This window comes from Pelmatolapia mariae, linkage group LG16_19 (assembly GCF_036321145.2).
Source record: "Pelmatolapia mariae isolate MD_Pm_ZW linkage group LG16_19, Pm_UMD_F_2, whole genome shotgun sequence".
In the NCBI taxonomy this organism is placed as follows: domain Eukaryota; kingdom Metazoa; phylum Chordata; class Actinopteri; order Cichliformes; family Cichlidae; genus Pelmatolapia; species Pelmatolapia mariae.
In genome coordinates this window covers 68,102,250-68,125,787 of record NC_086241.1, presented here as the reverse complement: position 1 = coordinate 68,125,787, position 23,538 = coordinate 68,102,250, and the positions used below count along the sequence as shown (strand labels likewise).

At 42.7% G+C, this 23,538-nt stretch overlaps 1 protein-coding gene across 4 annotated transcripts in view; it reads right to left on the bottom strand.

Annotated features, from left to right (window-relative positions):
• The window catches only part of LOC134644108 (palmitoyltransferase ZDHHC14-like), a 55,731-nt gene extending 35,918 nt beyond the window's left edge, over positions 1 to 19,813 (bottom strand). For all 4 annotated transcript variants that reach the window (XM_063496830.1, XM_063496831.1, XM_063496832.1 and 1 more), the window contains exons 1-2: positions 19,300 to 19,813; positions 18,424 to 18,718 (exon numbers count right to left, since the gene is read on the bottom strand). In XM_063496830.1, coding sequence (XP_063352900.1) covers positions 18,424 to 18,665 — 242 coding nt within the window. In that variant the 5' untranslated portion in view covers positions 18,666 to 18,718; positions 19,300 to 19,813. The remainder of the gene's footprint in view (positions 1 to 18,423; positions 18,719 to 19,299) is intronic.
• Positions 19,814 to 23,538: the final 3,725 nt, after the last annotated feature.

Genomic DNA, 23,538 nt, shown 5'->3' with positions numbered 1-23,538 from the left:
GAGCACATGCCGCCGACATGTTACGCCGTTTATGGAAACTGCAAACCATGCAGCGTGCATGTTTTTTCCCTCGTTATTATGTTTTACTCGCAGTGTGATGTCACTCACCAGTTTTATGCTCTGTATTTTGAACACATTTTTGGGTAACTGAGCTGTACCCATAAACTTCATGGGCCAATAAGTAAGCACACACCAACTATGCAGCTCGACTCGTGTTGGAAGCAGCCTCGAGTGGCCAGCAGAGAAAGTGCAGATGTTTAGCATTGGCTTCTTTTTTCAGCTCAGGCTGGTTTTATCATGCTGGTCTTCAGATGAGGCACCTTAGGGGGCTGCATCCTCTGATATGTGCCAACATATGTTGATATGTGTTAATCTGCTGAACTGGGCCATATTTAGATTTGCCATGCTGGGTTCTTCTAACGATAGTTGTCTGAGTGGACGTGCATTTGAACTGGGATCCAGCGTCTTCTGTCCTCTCATAAGAAAAGCACCCGAGTGTAGAATTTACACATCCTGCCGCCATCAGTTCATTTTGGTGTGAAGTTTAAAAATAAAATCTAGATAAGAGGCTCTGTGAGATGAATACCAAGTAAAAGATTTTATGATTCAGGAAGACTGAAGCTGACCTGAGCTGTACCCTGGCTGAGTGCAGACAGTCCAGTCCTGCTGCTCTCTGCATCTGCAGCGACACCGAGCTCAGCAGAAAACTCTCGACTGTCAGCGGGAGGCTGCAGACGGCACAGCTCCCAGCAGGAAGGCGTTTCTCCTGCTCTCCTTGGTAATTCATTGCTTCAAATTTGAATCTCACTTCTTTTATGTCAATATAAGTTTTGAATGATTTAAAAACGCTGCCTTCTCTTTTTAGGATGTGGAGACTCTGTGTGCTTCACACCTCCTGCTTCTACACTCACCACAGCAGAGATATCATCCTCTAACACTGTAATCAAACAGAGCATGTTCTCGTCACGGGACGAGGCAGCAGTGCAGCCCACTTTCATTTATAGAAATCTGAAAAAATATCATCACCGATTCAACTGTAAATATTAAAATATACACAAATCAGGCTGCTCTTCACCTCCAAATATGTTTTAGTGTTTAAATACTCTCACATTGCTCGTTGTGCTGTATTTATCACATAGATATGTATGAGCAGTATAATATTTTTTCTATAAAAACCCAATTAGGGCCTATGCTATAAATGACAGGTGTTAAACATAAGGCCAAGAGGCCCACAGGACATCTGTGGAACACGTGAAGGAGGACATAGATTTTAGTCTTCTAACTGTATTCTCAGTTTAAGTTTTACTGCTTGTCCTGCTGATAAGCTCAAAGAGTTGTGCCGACAGATTTCTTTCATTAAATCGAGCAGCATTTTTTCCTCGTGTAGTGAAACTGACACGTGCAGTTAAATTCTTTTCTTATATTGAGCAGCACAGTGATTAAATGTGCAGCTAAACTGACAGAGGGGTGCAGGAGGGACGGGGACAGGAGAACTGGACTATGGAGCCGATCGGCCGGCTCTGCCATTGATCCTTCTGTGAGCTGGGAGACACAAGCTGACTGGGAAACTGCTCTAAGTTGCTTTACTGCTAAAGAAGCTGCAAAATGCGTGTTTTTAGAAACTTAACTACAAGACTGGAAACAAATCAAGCTGTACTGAGAGGACTGTGCTGGTGCCAAAAACACATTTTTAGCAAAGAACATTAAACGTAAAAAAATAAAAAAAGGTTTCCATCGAGCTCGTTCTTGTGTTGACATTCATAACTTTCCCATGCCGTCCAAACTGCTCGGTTTGTTTAACTTTGTGGTGTCTAAGTAACTTTTTCACTTTCTTTAACCTAAAATGCACAAACTAGTAATCTAATCTAACCTCATTTCAAACACATCATGGCAGTTTATTCAGGACTCTAAGCCGTGTACTTCCCATAATTCAGTAGGGTGTATAACCACATGTAGCAGCAGCAAGCTGGAGCAATCAGTGACTTTATCGCTCTCTCATATAACTGTGGAGGCGACCCAGTGATTCTCACTTCATTTACATTTGCCAGCAGTTATTTACACACAGCTCTCTTTAGGTTAAACTTCATGGTGACAGAGCCCTCTCTGTGGCAGGAAGAGTCTTCCTCTGAATATCAGATCTGCACAAACGCTCAAATATTTTAAATCGTTACTAAAGACACATTTTTATGGTCTGGCTTTAAACACACGTTGACCTAAACATTTTGGTTTTAACAGTCGTTGTTGTTTTTGTTATTGACTTACTTTATTTATGTATTTTTCTATATTTTACTGCATTATTGTTGTGCATTTTATTTATTTTAATGGCATTTTACAACCAGTGTAGGCCGAGTTCATGGTCCACTCAGGCTACGTCCACACGTACCCGGGTATTTTTGAAAACGGAGATTTTTCTATGCATTTGCACCTTTTGTCCACACGTAAACGGCGTTTTCGGTCACTGAAAACAGAGATTTTTAAAAACGCCTGCCAGGGTGGATATTTTCGCATTTATGTGTGGACGAGGAAAACGGAGAAAACGCAGCGTCAAAGGTGTGCGCCTTTTTTGACGTCACACTGTGCGCCACGTTATTGTTTCGGTGAAATGAATTTCTACAATGGGGGACTAAGACAAAATACTGTTACTGTTAATTTTACTCTCTGCAGTGTTTAAATGCTTACACATACACACACAGTTACTGTCCCTCCACACACGGGACTCGGTTCTGCTTCTATGCCCCATCTTTTGTTTACTATTTCCCACCCAGGCTTCGAGACTTCTGATTGGCCAACATTTCTACACGTTTACGTGTGGACAGGATTATTTTTAAAAACGAAAAATCACCGTTTTCAAAAATACCCGTGTACGTGTGGACATAGCCTCAGTGTGGACGGGAGGTCAAAACGGAGAGAAAACGATGCGTTTTCAAACGAAAACGCATTAGTGTGGACGTAGCCTCAGTGACTGTAAGGTGCTTAAATCATCAGCCCTCCGCCACCGTGCTGACAGCTGGTATGAGGCGTTTGGTTTTCTCCAAACATGCTGCTGATCATTCTGGACAAACATCTCCACTTTCCAAAGAACATGGTTCCAGAAGCCATGAAGGGTTTCCCTTCCAAACCAGCCATACTTGTTCATGCTTGTAAACAACAACACTGACATGAATTTTAGCCTTTAACATGCCAACGTAGGACCGTCTTTTTTGTATTTCTCTGAGCTTTGCAGACTCAGAGAGGAATTTGCTGTGACATCCACCCAGGAGTGGACGTTATACACATGAATCCTCCAGATCTGCAAACTGCTAAAAACATCTGCTTACACTTAATGATAAGATAATCAAGGGCATCTGATTATCTGGCTGCTACTAAGGCAAGTAAAACGCTAAAAGGAGGAACAGCTGATATTCTGTCTGTATAACTTCAATAAGCAATAAGTTAAGCTAATAAAACAATAGCATAAAGGGGAATTTTTTTAGCGATTAATAAATGAGCCTGCAGCTTGATGCTGGAGGGCAAATCACAGCAGCTGACAGAGACCCTCAGCCTGCCTCTGTCAGTCTACATCTGTCCCATGAAAACACACAATTTCAAAGTCTTGTGTCATTACAGAGCATCTTTTCATCCGCCTGCTCAATCTTGCCTCTATTCACTATGATTGGTCACACACCACATTAATGAATCCACTAATTAGAAGTGCTAATGGGAAATCATTACAGTTGTAAAAAGCTTGGCAGACCTCGTGTGAGGGTGCTGCATCTGTAACAATTAACCCAAAGCTGAGATCTGCACAATTCTGAAGTAATCAAAATCAAGCTGAAATGATCATTTAATACATGCAGGACTGCAGGGAATGTTCTGTTTCTGCTGACCAACAAAGTGCACGTGAACGTGCACTCTGTGGCAAACAAAAACATTTCTTACATTTCAAAACTTGTCATCCAGCGAATGCCTACAGAGAAGTCTGAGAGAGCAGAGCGAAAACCTGCTGCCTGTGTCCTCAGGTGCTGTGTCTCAATGTGTCAGACATGGGGAACATAATGAAAAGGCAGTCATGTGTGATAGAAAGTGACAGGTGGGTAGAGCTGGGCAGAGATTAAGCACTAAAGCCATTAGAGGAGCAGGACAGGAGCGACATGAAGCCTGCCTCTTCTATCCACATGGATCGATAGAAAAACATGGACATGCTCTAGGCAACCAACATCTCGCCTGGTTTAAGATCTTCCTGACAAAGTCTTTAAAAAAAACCTTTATCAGCCACCCAACACGGAGCGTAAAGACTACAAGCCGCTCTCACTGCCTTCAAGCTTTGAAACGAGCAGAAATTCACAAGGAAATTCAAATTTGCATCTTTACTTCTCTTTACTTGACACAAAATCTTATATTTAACTGGGCCTTTGTTGCCATGGAGACGGACAGTATCCAATGTCAGACGTGGTAAATTTCGAAGGGGGATGTGGTTACCCTGGAAACAGCCACAGGAGTGAGGCTGAAGCTTCCAAGGAACAAGAAAAAAAACAACACAAATATATATTTAAAAAAAAGAAATCAGACGAGACAGCACGATGGCATTCGATGCAGCCCTTTGAGATGTCTCAAGAAATCGTTTGGTTAATAAAGACAAAGAACTGCTGTTGATGTGATCCACAAAGACCACAGGGGAAATCTCAATACATGTGACTAAATAAGAACAAACAGTGTTGGTATCATCGCAGTGACAGTGAAACAGAAAAAATGCCTGTTATTTATTACAACCTACGAGTTTATGGGCCTTTGACGAAGTTTATGAGCCGAGTGAACTCAATGCTGCAAGTTCACTCGGCTCGCAGTGAGTCTGTTGTGTTATTTTACAAAACCTGTTCATTTCCTCTTGTTTGTCATCTATACTAAAAAGACTAATCCTGATAAAAAACGGTGAGCAGTATTGGGGGGGGAATTAACTTTCACTATTAAACGCGAGTTAAAATGAACCGCTACACTGTTTGTTTCAACATTTAAAAGGTTTCCACACCAAAGAGGACCTTTGTAAGCTGGCATCTGGTGAACTGTACAGCAGATTTTCATATTTGAATGTAAAAATCAAAGCTCAGTTTCAGCTCCTGTTTACAGAAAGTCGGCCGTGTCCACTCCGACACATCAGTGCTGTCACCCATAAAAGTTTCTACCTTCTTAACAACAAATGATCTGACCCAGTCGGTTCCACTGTGGCTCAGCAGCTGCTAGAGGCCTGCTGACATTTCTGCAGGCCCCTCCAGCATTTCATGTACATGCAACCAAAGAGGCGGAGGTAAAAACATGGGGAAAGAAAAACAGTCTTCCTGAACCTCATTTCTAATTTACTAACATCACTGAAGTAAGAGCAGTGTGCTCCTTCAAACGGGCAGCAGGGAGTAAATCCTCTCACTGCACAAAGTGTATGTGAAAATCCTACACGTCACTGATCTCCAGCAGTCCCTCTACTGAGAGCTCACTCAATAAAATGATGTTCATTTTGTTAGTTATGCTTCCTTTTAAAAATAAACTAGATAATAAATGCAGGGAAGCTTAACTTCACTGTGACTGAGCCATGAATATGATGGCCAAAACGCGGAAGTTAGGACCTCAAAAGAGGACAAACCACTGGGTGATGTCATGGTGGTTTAGATACAGCCTACGCACCAACTGCAAAGGTGACAGAGGACTGCTCTCTTTCCAGCTTATACTGATAATTATTTATAGGCACTGTCGGTGAGTGAGTGTACAGCTTGATTTCTCAATCTCTATATTTTGCCTTCAATAAAACTAACAGGCGACTCCTCAGGCAAACACTGTAATGACATGACGTGCAAGAGATATGAGGGCATGTCACTTTTAGGCAAACAGCCACATCACACAATAACTAGTAATGAGTTGAATCAGAAGATTGTTACAAACACACAATATCTGTTTCACATTAAACACGGATGCTCAACTTTTTGACCTTTGTCCCCTAAAATGCTCTCATGTTATCCTTCACATACACACATACTGGACGGGGAAAATCAGTTAACTGATTACTTTAAATACTCCCAGTTTAATCTATGACACAGCATATTTTTTGTATTGATAATAAATAAATAATAAATCATGATTAGCAGCTGAAACTCAGCTCTGCATGCTGCAAACATCACTTGTAGAGAGAGCCGACAGCTGCTGTCAGATTAATACAATTATAAGATTTCTCCAAACTAAACAAACAGTTAGTCTGCAAACAGACAGCTCTCATTTTAGCTGCGATGCTCTGTGTAGCACGACTGAATTAAAGGCTCCTCTGTGCAATTATTATTTCCACAGTATGCCAAAGATACAATCAGGTATATGAAGCACACCACATGTAAAACATGAAGGACACAATCTTATGGGATGGACATGTATGGCTGCCAGTGGAGCAGGTCTGTGCTCAGATTCAGACACAGCTCCACAGTGCAGATGGATAATGACCCAGAGCAAACTGCAAAAACAACCCAAGAGTTTCTCACAGAAAAGAAATGGGATATTCTTCAACGATCAAGTCAGTCACCTGATCTCAACCCAACAGAGCAGCTTTTCAGTTACTGAAGACAACACTGAAGGAAGAGCGTCTCAAGGGAGGAAGCACAGTCTGCAACAGTTTTTCATCCAAGTATTAAAAACTGCCATTCTATTTAAAATGATCTTAGCCCCTCCTGATCCCTGAAAGTTGGGGCTGTAATTCCTAAACAGTTAATAGCTTTTCACAGCTGCTCCCTTAATTGCGAGGGGTTACCACAGCAGATGGATCTGCATGTTTGATTTGCCAGATTTTTACTGATGCCCTCCCAGAGATGTATGCCTCCTCCCAGTTTCAAACTGGGGCTCTTTCACGTGTTAACCACAAACTACAGGGGATCCCCAAACAATTTATGCAATACTTTCATTAAACCCCAGGAATTCCAGCTGAAAGTCTGCACTTCAATCTCATTTTAACTGATGGGATTTAATATCGCTGTGCTCGTGTACACGGGCAAAAATATAAAGGCAAACTGTCCAAATACTTTTGGGCCTTTGTACCTCAACAGGGTTTCCTGAGGTTTTTCTACTCATTTGCCTCTCAATGGGTGTACTAATCTTAACAATAATCCAATCCAGATTTACCGTTATCACATTTCCCATTAAATCCTCTTATGATGCCGACCAGTTTTTCAAAACTCAGCTGGGAGTTAAGCTTGGGGGACTTTCATCTCTGCTTGATGTGACCATGTGACTCAGCACTGTCCCCTCGCTGTCCTTTCACTGTCACCTGAGATAAACCCCTTTTTTATTTCTTCTTCTGTCATACAGCTGTGAAGGAAATCAATATCCTGTGATCTATTAAAAAAAACCAAACAGCTATCAAACACGGACATCCTCCTGCACATATGATACCTGGACTTCTTTTTTCTTTTAAATCTGTGCTTTCTCGAAAGGAGAGACTATATGGTACTACTGTGCCCCGAGATATCCTCCATGATGTCGCAGCACCAAAGTGTTCAATAATGTGCTTAACACTGTGTTAATAATGCACTTGAAGCACTTGGCTTTGTGGCCTTTCATTCTAAAGTCTCATTACTCATCTGGGCTACATGGATACAAGGCTTTGTCAGCTTTGTTTTTTTATTACATTTTGATTGCTTTGGATGGAGGCAAGGGCAGAACATGAACCTCCACTTAGCTGCAGGCCAAGTCATTTGTCAATGAAACAACTGAACATGACAAGCTTCTGCAAATGCTTACATTTTTGCCCAGACTGCTTCGTGCATTCACCACTTCCTGCTACACGCCAGAAAAATGTCAGCAGTGAGCGGCACAGCTTCGGTCAGTCGCGCTTTAGAGAAACTCTCCACATCTACAAGAAGTGTGCCAGAGGTCCCATCGGTTACCTCTGGCACAGGGAGCTGGTGCCAGCTCAGAAGAGTGGCATGACAAACAGTGGGTGCAGGGACGATTAAAGGCTTGACAGAATTCAAGGCAAAGCCTGGACAGACTTGTTGGTTTGAGCACAGGAGAAAGGCAGAAGAGACAGCTGCGATTAAAACGTATGCAGAACACATTTACTTCTAAATGACCCACATCAGACTGTCGGGTTTTTCATTGGGCAGCGCCAACCTGATAACTGGATCGGATATCGCTCCCATCCTGGCTCTAAAAGCTGGAGCAGCTGATCCGTGTCAATGAGACGATCTATTGCTGATCCATTTACTACACCATACATCAGCAGCAGCGTTGTTAGCAAGAGAGCTGAAACACTAGGCACACAGGACTAGAGACAGGTTAGCGGTCATCTGGCAACCACAGGTCACCAGGGAAAGATGCGCATTCCCCACCCGGGCGGTGAGCGGTAAATTGATGCCTGTGGATGAAATCGGAACCAAAGAAGTTTTTTAGTGATATCCAAAGAGTGTAAGAGGAGCAGTTTAAGTTGCGCTCCAGCTGAGAGGCGTTACTTGCATGAACTTACCTTTTTCTCCAGCCGCACTCAATAGTTTCAGAGAGCTCCTCCATTTTTTGGTGGTGTCATGAGTAGGGATGGGTATCGTTTAGGTTTTATCCGATACCGGTGCCAAATCGGTGCCGGTGCTTAAACGGTGCTCGAACCGGTGCTTAAAGAATGGAGAACACAAACTTCGTCCAAAAACCTCTCATGTTTTTATTTTTAGCAGTCTCTTTTTTTCTGCAAAATGATAAGAACCGTAACAACATATAAACATCATCTGTGCAAAGATTTATGTTTTTAAAGTGAAACAGTGAAAAATTACAGCGCTGTCAATACATGAATATCCAGACGTTGTACAAAAATGTCCAATTCTGGCACACAATTGGACACCATGCCAGTTGAGTTTTTTTAGGTATTTAAGAGCAGACAGTAATTAATTTTATTAACATGCCTAAAAATGCTTTTTTTTTTAAAAAAATACGTTTTTGAAGAATTAACCACACATTTACATGGTAATGCGCCTTTTCTGCCATGGAGCGCTTAATTGGCCTCTGGCCCTTTAAACTCTGAGGGGCTGTAACTTTGGTTTCTTTTGGTCAATTTGCGTGATTGACACATCTTTTTAATCGTTTGAGCCAATAGAGTCACAGTAACGATGCCACGTTCACGTCACTTCAACCAACCAGACGTTCCAAGGCCAAAACCCACGTGGCCCCAAATTTACTGCATGTGACGTCTGTCCAGTCACGTGTCTATAGGTGGGTCTAAAATGGAGGTTGTTGACGGAAAACGACTCTGATGCGGCTAGGTAGGCGTGGTAACTGCTGATAATCACATGGCTACCGGCTACCGGCTACCGGCGAAAATAACGGAGGAAATCTGGACTGTAAGCCAATTTCTGTCTTAGCGCATTTGCGCCGCTGTGTGTTTTTGGGGTCTTCTTTTGCGGCTCATTCAGTGAATTTTGGTCAGAGTGTGGTGAAACTTGGTGTTTGGAATTGGTGATAGCTCTGGAAGATAACCAGCTTTTCTTTAGCCGGTTACATGAAGTCTGGAGAATTTCTGGTTCGCCTTGTTTGTTTAGCGGACTTGTGCGCATTTACATAACTGCTCGTTTAATCATGGCTTGTTTTCGTTGAGTTTGGTGGTTGTAGAAATGGTTTATATGACATTTTAGCTGAGATTCAGAGGTTTCTGTGGATACCACACATGTCTGGACTTATATTTCTCACCCCGTGTTATAACCGATTAAACGTGATCTCCTCCTTTTTGCTCGCGGTACCGGGGGCGTGGGGCTTAAAGCACTTGTTGCAGGCTGCTGAGTTTGCATCTTTTGCTGTGAAGTACAGCCAGACTTTTGACCGCTTTGCCTTGGGCATTTTTAATCTGTAGCTCTGCTCTAAAAGAACGTACGTACCTGGGCCCGCCTACTATCCTTGTAAAGGTAAAATGATTGGCTAGAATCCAAAGTGTATGACATCTCAAGAAAAAAAAAAAAAAAAGCACCGAAATGTGCGCTGCTTTTCGGTCTGGTTACTACCGTTTATGTCAGAATACCGGTACCCATCCCTAGTCATGAGAGTCCCAGCTGATAGGTTTTTACAATGAAGTCTGAACAAAATTTTGAGCTGAAGTTGAAACGCAAGCCCATCAGGTCACCTCGCTGCATAAACTCTGCATTCTCACACTGAGCTGAAACCAGAAACACCCTGAATATGCTTTTTGTTTCTAATGTATTTTTGTCCCACTGTCTGTCGCATTTCATTTGCCTTATACATAAGGCATTATTCCCACTCTCTTCCGAACATTGATGAATCCAGCTGATTCATTTAACTCTGGTATCAAATCAATATTCAGCACTGGCAGACGCCTGAGGACGAGGTATCTGAATCGGGGCTAAGATGGAAAAAGTTTTACTCATCACTAAAACAGTCCAGTACGACCTGCCCAGTGTCTGTGTCGTAAAACCAGAGTATCGTGCCGCCAAGTGAACCGTTTCATTTCTGCCAATGAGCTGACTGGAAGCCAGGGAGGGTAAATCTAGAATGGCAGCGCACTGCTGACAGCTCAGTTTGAGGAATGCTTTTCCTGGGAAAGCATGTCTACACTGGGTGTGACTGTGGACAAAGACTGTTGTGCAATAGCTCGTCTTGTGACACTCCAAAAAAATGACTTTTCATTATGGCCCAGAATGCAGCAAACACTTACTATTCTTCTAGGGTATTACTCAGAATCAACAGCGTAGAAGACAGACTGTCAGCATTTCATCGTTTTCACTACATTAAATTTGTAGCTACAGGGCACAAACATGGCTTTTGCTAACAAGTCTGGTGTATATACACGTATAAGCAGTCATACAAGCACTGGTGGATTCATGAAATGGCAGAAATGACCGAAAGGAACCAGATCCCAGCCTGTGTGTTTGTTCAGTTCTTAATAGGTCGTTGTATAAACCTATTAAGAGAGACATGATTATTTTGGATTAAAAGTTTCAGGTCTCTGTACAAGATCCCATGTATGTGCCACCAATTTAAAGAGGACATATTTGTGTCCTGTACACACGTGTGTGTATTTGAGAATCAGTGTTTTTGTCTCCTTGGATTCTTTTCTTAAAGAGTATTTTAATCACAACAATAAGAGCTGTGTTTCAGTACCAGCTATAAATAAACCTTTGCTAATCTGAGATTGTAATTTTGGTCCAGTATCACAGATTCAGCTGACAGCAGGTCTCCAGGCTGGTGCTCAGCTAACATTATTGATACAGTGTGTAGTTTATAGTGAAGTAGTGCTTAGTTGTAAATAGATTAAGCATTTCTGTGAGTAAGACGCTGTGACAGCCACGAAGCAGGCTGGACGACTTCTCAAAGGCAGCTGGACTTGCTTCTTCCACAGGTCATGTGATCGGCTCAGTTTACCTGTTTGTTTGTGGATTTCTTAGCTGACTCACTTTAATGATGAATTTACGTGAAATTCGAGGTGTGGCTTGGCTAAACTTTGGAGTCAATCCAGGAATTTTGAAAAGGATTCTTTACAATTACAAGATCGGGCAGAATGAGATGTTTCACCTCGGCCTTTAAAAACACACTTTAAATGAAACGGAAAATTCAGAGACGTGATGATCAGGGGGAAAACGTTTAAAAATCAAACCAATCCATCTGGATTCCAGGGATTTAGTTCTTGTATGTTGTGCAGGGACCTGTCTGACCTGAGTGGAGTTATACAGCACTCCTGCTGCACACTGTAATTTTTTGCTTCCCTGAGAGCATCCACTCTTTTCTTTAAGATCTAAATTAGATGTGACTAAACATGTCAAACAGCTAAATCAGAGTCAAACGAATCGTTGTATCGCTGAAAAGAGCAGCAGCCTGCATATGACAATATCAAGTAAATGTGCCGCCTCATTTTCCTGACCACATACTTGTGTTTTGGCGATTACTTTTTTCTAAGCATTTCCACATGGTAACAAGTGAGCCGTGTCCCATGTTCTCACTGTAAGACAGCAATAACACCACTCGAAAGAAAGGATTAAAGAAGACGGGTACACGAAAGCTGTTTTCCACATTGTTTTGCTTACAGTGAAATTACAAAGTCAGTTTGAATGTATGGAAATCAGACAACAGCAGCTTGGAACTCACAAATACTGCTATGCAAACTTTGTCTGCTACAGGTTCACATTCCTGTAATTAGGGCTGCCACGATTAGTCGACTGTCAAAATCGTCGACGACTAATTTAATAGTCGACGCGTCGTTTGAAGCTTTGTAAGATCCCAATAGACGCAGGAATAAGTAGCAGGATTTAAGAGTGTAATAACAGACTGAAACAGAAGATGGCAGCACTGCATGTACAAGGATGCCAGCTGCCATTAAAACCTGAAGAAGAAGAAAAAGAAGAAGCAGTGTCCGGTATCGTAGCTGTGTCCAAATTCAGGAACCGCATCCTCCTGTGGCCGCATTTGTAGGCCGATTACGTTACAGCGACACGATGAAGGCTGTCCAAATTCGAAGACTCCGACAAATGCGCCCTTCATTTCCACAGATTTGAAGGATGGGTCGGGTGTATACTTCGTGGCTCAACCTATCCCAGAATTCATAGCGCGGCCCAGCTCAGTTTCCAACAATGGCGGCAGCTAGTTAGTTTTAATATTACTCTTATTATTCTTTCTGGGTCACAAAATAAACGTTTAACATATTTTCAGGCGAGAATGTAGCTGTGTAAACCTCAAATATCTGCTCAGTTTATCAAGACACCACATATTTTCAAAAGCGCTCCGACGTTTTCGGAGACGTCTGTTACCCACCAGCTCGATAGCTAGCCGGGGTTCAAGGGTCACTAGAGCCGCTGAGAACACCGGACTCCCGGCAAATCGTTTTCAAACCCACCGCCGTCTTTCGCTACTCAGGTTAAACATATATAAGTCACTTAGATAACTTAAACATGTTATTGTTTGGCTTTTTTCAGTGTTTTATTTGTTCCTGAGTAAATCGGTTTGGCTGAGATTAAAGTTATAGTTTTTACACAGCGGAATAAATGTCAAGCAGACAGCTGATTATCAGAAGTGTGAGATGCTCGAGAGTTTACTCCGGTGTCCTGTTATATTTTAGATAGCAAGGAGCAGACGGCTGAGTTTATTAAACTTCACCGAAACAATCTGCAGATTTCATTAAAATTTAATAAACTATCACCTTGTCTTTATTTTTAGTTAGCACATACCTTAAACACTTAAAGCTGGAAGCTAATGATAGTCATATAAGAGCAGATGCTGCTGGTGCAATAAGCTGTACGTTTTACGTCCAATGGATGATGATCTGATTAGTCGACTAATCGCAAAAAATAATCGGTGACTAGTCGACTATCAAAATAATTGTTTGTGGCAGCCCCACCTGTAATAACAAAATCCTAAACTGTTTCACCGAATCATTTTCATCCCTGGTGAAGCCAGTAGGCCTCAGCCTTACTGCTTATAGGTACTAACACAGTACCTACATTTATTTAACCAACACACCTGATGGACAGGTGATTAAAAAAAAAAAAAAAAAAAAAAAAAAACAGAGCACAAAAACAACCTGACTCTTTCACCAAAATCAACACGAGTTTCAAGACAGACAGGGCCCCGGTACTGACAACAGTAACTTCCCATACATTACAGATAAATGCAAATCAACAATTTAGATGGGTGCAACACAAGAACAGCCTTAAAGAGTCCAGGAAAAGACACAGCCGACCATTCAAACATACAATGGCGAGAATTAGCTTTAAGGGTTGTAATAAGCCTCCACTGCATATAAATACTATCACCATCATTCAGCAGCAATACAAATACAGAGGCAACAAATGTCTTTTATGCTTTATTGTGTTGCAAAGGATTTGTTTTTTTAAGTCTGTCCAATGTGGATGTTTCTGATTTGTCTTTTTAATCACCATCTGCTTCAAACTGTAATCTGTCTTGAAATAACTCTCCAACTTGGCGTCATTGTCCAGGATGATTTCTTTCTGAATGAATGGAAGCAGAGCTGTAACATTCAAATCTGATTTTAAAACAACAACAACAACAACAACATTTTTGCGACTTTGGACCTCAATATTTTGAAACGATTTTCACACTGTTACACTACAGCGGCAATAACAATACAGACTAAGTCCACTAGCCTACATGTGTACTATGATAACAGCAGATATGCCTGCGACCAACACAAATGACGTACATGCTTTGATTGGAGGACAATAGCCACCTTTGCTGTTGAAGAATTGCCCGTTACACTTTTAGCTCTAATGTCACCAAGACTTGTTTTTTGGTGGCTCAGATAGTAGAGCAGCTGTCCTGCAGCCGCGGAGATGTTGGTTTGATTCCTCGTGCACAGCACCCTACATAATGGATTTATCTTTCAGTATTCAACAGATTGCTCAGTGTCACAACCCAGTCCTGTGTTAGTACCTACATTGCAACACAGTCTATAGTTTGTCAGCTGCAAACAGTGCTGAAGCCAACTCGTTGTCCTTTCTTAAAGCCCCAAACTGTGCTTCAGAACAACCCTTCAAACATCTGCCTGAGTGAACTTTTACGAGACAAAAAGGAGAGAAGGCAGCATGTGCAACAACAGCCCACATGTACGTCTGGGGGAGCCAGCAACAGAATAATAAACAGAGCAAAGTCTGCCGGTAACTAACAGGGTTTATTGTGCATGGCTGAGCACCCCTCAGACAGACACTAAGAAAACAAGCAGAAAAAAGAAATATGGTTAATGTAGTGTACACGTCTGCAGCCCTCACCGACCATCTGCTGACTCTTTCTGGGGCCCCGAAATAAGAACGTCTTTAAATACATGTAAAGCCCGTGTTATCAAACCCAAGGCTAAAATGAAAAAAAAAAAAAAAAACAAGAAAGAACTAATAGTACACGAAGCAACAAAGACAGCAAAAGCCACTAGAAAGCAAGTGAGTAGATGTTCCTCTCTATGCTGACAACCAGGGAGTGAGGGAAGGAAAACACAACTAATCGAAATGCATTACAGTTAATGACAACAGAAGCCAATGTGCAGGTCTGCTGACTATCGCCCTGTCTGATAAATGTCTCCTTTCAGCTGATGGGAGAAGGCTGGAGGAGGGGAGGCAGGAGGACTCGGCCGGCCTGCAGGCAGGGACAGTTAAACAGGGTGGACAGTGTGAAGCTCAACGTGGCCTCGCGGTTGCACACTGAAGTTTGTGTTTTGGGGTTTTTTTGGTCAGACTGAAACATTTGATTGCTTTGCTCATTTTTATTTATTTATTCATTCATCTTTTTATGGAAGTGAAACTCGTGAGATGAAGAATGTTTTTGCAGGAGCGCACTGAGCGTTGATGTCTGACACGTCAAATGAGTATGAACTGTTATGTTTTGGACTAAACTGAAGAGCCTACCATCTCAAGGCGCTGCTCCCATTAACCATGTCATTCTAACCGACAGATTATTGAACTGGGTTGGTATCTCTGGCACTGCTCTCGAATGGTTTTCGTATTTATCCCACATAAACTTCAGAGATAGTATTAAGATCTGCACTACATGTTTTCATCTGCTGCTCCAATGTGGCGTCCCTCTGGCTTTAATCCTTGGGCCACTTCTGTTTTCCTTATATGCACATTACCCCACAGCTCATTACACCTTTTAATTCTCCCCCCAAATCTAGTTTACTGTGACTTTTTCACCCATCAGATCAGAGACTTTCAGATGTTCCACTGGCTTATTTCAAATCCAGAGCCTTCGCAGTTGCAGCACTTGAACCGTCCTCCTTACATCAGGTCAGTTTACTGAAAACTTTCACTTTGCAACTGTACGTTTTAAAAACTGCTTTACAAATAAAGAGCTAAACACATTGTTCGTTTTACCTGCACAGTTCATATTTAATACAGATTCTGAAATCAATGACTCACTTCCTACTTACTTTCCTGTGTAGTCATCCCCCAAAGGCTCACTTTGAGGCAGGAAAAACCCTGATACCGTCCCTGAAAACTGCCCCCTCTCATCATAACAAACAGGACAGTGCCCGGCACCCGGCTCCACTCACTGCACCGCGTAGGAAGCGAAGCTGTCCGATGGGAGGGAGCGGTATCATCAGGAAGCACCTGGCATCCTACATGTGGGTGCCGAGGGAAATCCAGGTTCAAACGGACACTCCGGCGAGTTAACCTCTCATTATGGTATTTTATCAACTGTGTCACTGCACAGGGAGCTGGGTGTTTTAAGTCCAGAGCTCCAGCTGTCTGCCCTTTGGTCTTGGGTTAAGTCTGTATCTCTGCTGAAGTGACAACGTATTGAAAGATGAAGTGGTCCAGAGGTTACAGATGTGTAGCACTGCAAGGGAAGGCGTTCCAATAAAGGGCACACACAAAAATCCATTTCAACCATTCGTTTAACCAAATAATAGAGCTGAAAACTAGAGTCACTTCAGTTTTCAACAGATAAGATTAATTGCTTTTGAATTAAATTGTTAGTACTATAAATTCTTAAAAACACTTGTTTTCCAGAGCAGATGGGGATATTTTTAAATCTCTTGCAATTAATCTACTTACTCTAATGCAATCCTTTATTTATGTTTTTTTTTTTTAAATTCAGTTTATCGTCATAAGTGGTGATTGTATTATAGTGAAAACTGTTTTTAAAATTTCAACACTCCATTTACACACACAGAAGAGGACACAATATTAGGAACACTATAGTGTAGATAACATTAACCTCTGCATGCATTTTGCCTATAGAGCATTCTTTAGCTGTGAAGCACTTTACCCTGAGGAAGACTTTTTTTGGACTGAACAGCAAACATTAGAGCAGGACTATTATCTAGCATAGATGTGGTTTCAGAGATGGCAGATGACACAGGGACTGTTAAGGGCTAATGAGATAGCTGAGGTCAGAGTCTGTGTCTATGTGCTGCATTGTGCACTTCCACCACAGCGGGTTTAGTCTGTGATGAGGTGAAGATGAAGGGTTGAATGAAGAATATGCTGACGGTTGATTACAAGTTTTATACCAACAGTAAAAAGAGAGGACTTATTTTAGGATAGTGGGGCTGTAATTAGAGAGACACTGCGGTCGATTAGCGGTTAGACTGAGAACCTTCACCTGCAGTTAAACTATCAGTGGTGAGGTTGCAGGCTGCCAAAGTTGAATAACGAGTCGTTCCTTGATAGTTGATCAAATACGTGTTTTTAAACATTTTGGTTATCATTACCGCTTGTTCTGTTTCCAAAACAATCTTTGGCTGCTGTATAGAAATGACAAATGATACACCAATCAGGTATAACACTATGACCAGTGGCACGTGAAGTGAATAACACTGATCATCGTGGCACCTGTTAGTGGGTGGGATATATTAGAGAACAAGTGAACATTTCAGCCTCAAAGACGATCTGTTAGAAGCAGGAAAAATGGGCGACTTAAGGATCTGAGCGACTCTGATAAGAGCCAAACTGTGATGGCTATACAAATGGGTCAGAGCCTCTCCAGAACCACAGCTCTTGTGGGGTGTGAAGTGGGAAGTATGTATCAACAGCAATGCAAGAAAGAAACAGTAGTGAACCAGCGACAGAGTCACGGGTAGCCAAGGCTCACTGACACACATGGGGAGCAAAGGCTGACCCCACATGAGCTGCTGTAGCTCAAACTGCAGAAAAAGTTCATGACAGAAAGGTGCCAGACTACACATTCACCTGATTTGAACCGTTTAAAGAATATTATGGGTTTTACATATCTATATATCAGATATCAGTCCCCTAACTGCAAACGTGCTGTTTCTACAGGTCTCCAAATCTGCTGACAGAGACTGGACGTCCAAACAATTTAGGGACTTCAACCTTCAACCTGTTACCCCGAGGTCCCCTCCTGAGTGTCCATAATCAAAGAGCCATAGCTCCAGATATTTACCCTGAAACACTTCAATGACAGCTCAAGGAGTGTTGTTGATAATGGAATTTTAAAATGAAGACTAACGACAGCAGAGACCTGATTTTTTGCACAATTCCCTTTGAGAAGGGTAACTTATCACTGGAATTTCATCAGGCAACTCTGAGATGATCAGGTCATTCCAGCTAAATGAATGCCTGCACACAACGGCCTGAAGAACTCCAGCTGTAGGGTTACACGACAATGGTGACGCCGACACTGAGCACTGCCTTTCACCCCTTTAGGCTGAAATCATCACGCAAACCACGTAAACTATAACCTGTAAACAAATGAGGACCAAGGAAACCCACACCCTGTACTTGGCGAGCTACACCTCCCACATAAATAGATATCAAAAAAGAAACATGGATGCCTCCACCTCTCCCACCAGTTTATAGTAACATTTTCCTGATACACCCACTCCACGGCGATGCCGGTGACATAACTGAATTGTGTCTTAGACGTTTCTCTGGCACCTGCTCGTATGAAATGTAATCCTGAATGTTGCTTTGCACAAATAGAAAGCAGATGGGAGCAAATGGGAGACCGCACATGCTCAGTACTTACTCAAAGGTGAAGAAAAGTCCACAAGTGACTAGAATGAGGATAAGGGTGAGGTAGAAAACCCCCGTCTGCTTGGCCATCATAATCCTGCCATCGCAGTAAAACTTATTCCGCCCCGGGAAGATCTCCCACTTCCTCTTCTTTGGGGTCCTTTTCTTGTACGGGGTCTCCATCGGTGTCGAGCTGCGAGTACTGATCTGGCTGTACTCGCACTCTCTCATGGACTCTGACACCCCGAGATGCATCAACGGCTGATTAAAATCCCCAGAGCTGAACAAATCCCGGGGCAGAGGAGCCTCTGTGGAGGAAATACACCAGTTCAGTTTAGCATTCAGGCTAGGAGAGCAACTTATCCGACACAGAAACACAGGGTGGGGGTGAAGAAAAAAAGTTTGTGAGGGGTGCAGCACACACTTCCTGTTATTAATAAAACCTCGGCTAAAGCTCACTTTACACCTGTGTAGCTCCCCAGGTCCTGGCTGTGGAGCCGGGTTCGTAAAAAATGCAAATTTAGCTAATAAAAAAGTTAGCTAACTTACACTCATATTTCACAGCTTAACGTTAACAGCCCCTCTGTTAGCAAGCAACCTGGCTAGCTACGACACGGCAACCGAATCCAAAGTGTCGCTAAGGAGCTAACATGGCTAGCAAGTTGCTGAGATAAGTTCACGTTATACACGTTGGCCAACTCTGGCAATTAACGACTAGCCCTCCGGCCAGTCATCTCACCCACACACAGCTACAAGTACTGACTTCGATGTTTTTACTCCTAACTGTCCTGCACGGTCCCTGGGAAGCTTTGAGGGCACTCCTCGGCTTAACGGTCACAGACATCCCGGGTGGTGTATGTCTGCTCCGCCCGCCGCCGAGCCGACTCACCGAGGGAAAGTCGTCGTGTCGGTGTGTTGTCGCGTAGCTTCTCCTCTCGTTACCCGGGTTTGTTACGAGCCGAGGACAAAGCGAATGACACCATCTTTTTAAAAAATAAGTTTAAACAAATGAGTTTTTAATTTGACTCGTCGGTTTAAGAAAAGAAAAAAATAAGTTGGTTGTGGAAGCGAAGGGAAATCCAGACACGGCTCCACACACGGCGGGGTGCTCTCAGACGAGCTCCAGCATCCTCAACGAGTCCCTGCGCTCAACACCGACCGAGCAGCCATATGGCCAACTGTTTCTACAGCAACCATCCGCGGATACCGTCAACATCCAGCCAGGGATTTGGAAGAAAAGTTACAGCTTTTCCCGGTAAACGCGCTGCCAGGCCAGTCGACAGCCCTCCGCTCACATCGTGTTCCTGTCCACGCACGTCGCTGCCACCCTCGCAAACAACAAATATCAACATGGGAGCAGAGCACACAGCCTCAGCCTGCTCCTCCCCTTCCACCCAGGCTGGAGCCCGAGTCACCACACTGACGAGATGCACAGGGAGGAGGAGCCGATGAAGTGGGGCTTCCCAAAACGGGCTCCGGAATCCTCCGGGTGGTTGTTTCGCGAAAGGTGCGAAATAATGAATCCCCGGGAGCATGGGTGTATCCAGAGGGGGAGGTGACCGTGGATAGGGTGCAGTTTGAACCCCACCGTTGCGCTGTGTCAATAGACTGTATAAAAAGGTGGAGTTGGCTTCAGGAAGAGTAAAACCCAACTCTGCATTCTCTTTAGTGGTCACCAGGGGGCGATACTTGTGGTTGCAAATTAGATTCTATAAAAGTCTATGGGGAAATGACCCTCTGTCCCTCACCTCTGTAAACATTTTCCTGATGAATTGAAGGCTCCGAAAAACGCAGCTTATTCTATAAATTATCCTCATTGGATGTATCAGAAAGGAGGGTGATTCAGGCTATGCTCAGTGACCCAATTCACCTCTCTTCCCAATCACAAAACACCAGATGTGGCAAAACCAAAGACACTCAGCTCAGGGTTGTTGTGATTTGGTGCTGTATAAATAAAGTTGAATTGAATTGTTATTGTCTATTGTTCTGTTAAAGTAGGCCCATTTTATTGCATAACCTGCTGTATTCTCCTTCTTGATACTAATGAGACCTTAAACTAGCAAATGAGACCATAAAGTCATGAAAAACTTCTTACTGAAGTCATAGATTACAGGAGCACAGGCTAGCAACCCATACATGTGTACAGAATCCGACTTTTTATTTGTAACACAAAAAGCTGCCCCTTGCTGGTCATTAGAAAAATCCAGGTTTAACTTTTCAAACCCAGACGCTGGTTTTCCTTCTGTTATCAGATGATAGCTCAAATGTTGCCAGATTGTAAAAACCCAACCTAATGTTGGGGATAAGTTGTACTTTTAATACCTTGCTGTATTTCCAATACAGTAGAAAGATAACAAATAAAGACAGCTATAGTTTTGATCCTTTTAATAAGCACTGGCAGTGTAGGCTCTAGCCAAGGCCTCATTAACTATATTTCTTTGTGCACAGCTCCACCATAACACACCAAAAGCCACCGGGTAAAATGTTCCTTTAAAGGTGTGAATACAGACAGCCTCAGTTATTCAGACTCTGCTTAAAAACTATATCTGAATGGTTAATTAGACAGATAGGATCTATTTTTGAAGATTAGTACATTGCTAGAATTGAATGGTGATACAAACCACAGGTGGGCTGAGGAAATCAGATTAAAGGTGCCTACACACTGTGAGACTTTAGCAGTTTTACAGGTTCCTCCAGTGAATCGGGGCCAAGAGGCATGACTGTTTCCTCTGACGTTCATTTCTGCGCTGCAGCTCCTTTGCAGCTGTTGTGATAGGAGTCAGATATTGAACAAACAAGCTTCTGCTGCACCAACTCAACTCGATTTTCTTCTTTGTTGGCATCTCAAACATTTTGTTCTGCATGTTTTACCTTCACTTGTGTCACTAGGGTTTGTTTTGGTTTTTTCCACATTGAGTACCCAAACAGCAAACTCCACAGCTGAGGAATGAAGCCAAAGCCAAGCCAAAGTGCCAAAAACTTCTCTTCCTCCAGTCTCGTTCTAAATGAGTGTGTTACTGAGCACTAATTAGAAAGTATCTGTGCCTGAGCAATGCACCCGTACAGAGCTTGCTAATTTAATGTAGCGATCCACCCACTTGTCCTATGATGGGAGCTTTTGGCTCTAAAACACAAATTTGGCAGCAGCTAAACTGTTTCAAATGTAAAGTCCCAAAACAGTGGGCAACATCACAATCATAGACCGCATGAAATATGGATGTTACCCATTGTTTAGTGAAGTCCTGTTATGAAGTCTCGAGGTAAACTTAGTATTTCTGGATGAGGCGATCTGACTGTGAAACAATACACTCATGTCCTAAAAACTCCCTGAAAAGCCTTCAGTTAATCCAAAATGCTGCAGCAAGAGTCCTGACAGGGACTAGAAAGAGAGAGCAGATTTCTCCTGTATTGGCTTCCCTTCATTGGCTTCCTGTTAAATCCAGAATTCAAAATCCTGCTCCTCACATACAAGGTCTTAAATAATCAGGCCCCATCTTATCTTAATGACCTTGTAGTACCATATCACCCTATTAGAGCACTTCGCTCTCACACTGCAGGCCTACTTGTTGTTCCTAGAGTATTTAAAAGTAGGATGGGAGGCAGAGCCTTCAGTTTTCAGGCCCCTCTTCTGTGGAACCAGCTTCCAGTTTGGATTCGGGAGACAGACACTATCTCTACTTTCAAGATTAGGCTTCAAACTTTCCTTTTTGCTAAAGCATATAGTTAGGGCTGGACCAGGTGACCCTGAATCCTCCCTTAGTTATGCTGCAATAGACGTAGGCTGCCGGGGGATTCCCATGATGCATTGTTTCCTCTTCACTCACCTCTCACCTTCATTCTCATGTCCGTGTTCAGATATGAAATACATTTTTTGCATTTAGTCATTAGTTGTTTGGAACTTTATAAATAAAACTGTATTTAATTGAAATAAATTCAAATGTCAGTCGAACATTGTTAGCCAATGAGCACAATTGTTTAGTTTTTGGTGGCCATTGAAAAGAATGCAGGCTTATTTATGTTCCTACGGCTGTGATGACTACGTGCAGTGTGAGTGTATACGCAGCTTAAGGTGGACCCAGAGAAGCAGATCCAAGTGGCCTGCTGTGGTACTGCAACAAGCAAAGAAACTAAATAAAAGAAAGTAGTTTCACCATAGATTTCTATCATGACTACTTCTTTAAAACTGATGACAGCACAGCTGAAGCAGCATTTATATATAGTCACTTCATATTCACTGTATTATTACTTTGCTGCAGTTCCAGTCAGTTAAATGTGTACTGGTCTTTTGCGCAGCTCCAGGGTGAGACAATAATTCATATATGCAGTGCATATAACACAGACCATTGATATTAAGGTTCTCATATTACACTGATGATTTCAGCCAACTCTAATAAAATGGTTAGTAAGTCAGTGAAATATTGTGTGTCACAGGTTTAAGTGTCCTCCAGCAAACTCCATATATTAGGTTGAAGGTCTCTTTATAGTCCTCACCTGCAAAGAGACATCAACCTTCAAAAATGTCCCACAGCATGTCCTCAGAAACGTCCTAACACGCAGGTTAACCAGGAAGGAAGAGCGCTGAAGACAGATACAACAAACATTTGCTGAGAGTAAATTGTTTGTTAAATGGAGCCACCACTGCTCATATTTACTGTGTTTCTACTGAAAACAGGCAGGCAGCCATGCTGCACGTAACTCGTGCTTGCTGAGATGCCAAGTGCAGTTCAGCAGTGATGCAATTTCCTGTTCGGCTAGATTAGTACAGATGATTTCATCATCAGCCCACAGTTCTTCTGTCATCCACGCTCCCCTCACACACACACACACCTCCTCATCATCAGTCATTGGCTGCAATTATCCACTTTCTCTGAAAGGAGCCCTGCTGCTTTTCCTCTAATGTGAGAAGACTTAATTGGCCAGAATCAAACACCATGCAAAGAGGGAAACTGTGTGTTCTCGTTGCACTTTTCTAGCCTGCAAATGCATTTTTGATGTGAAAGCTGGGTTTCGTGTTAGCCATGCCGCGCCCGGTCTCAGGCTGTAGGTTTAACACGCTCCCCCCCGTGTGAGTGCAGAGTGAGCAGCCACGGCGTGCTTTCCGAGGAAATGGTCTTTTACCCTGCTGCGA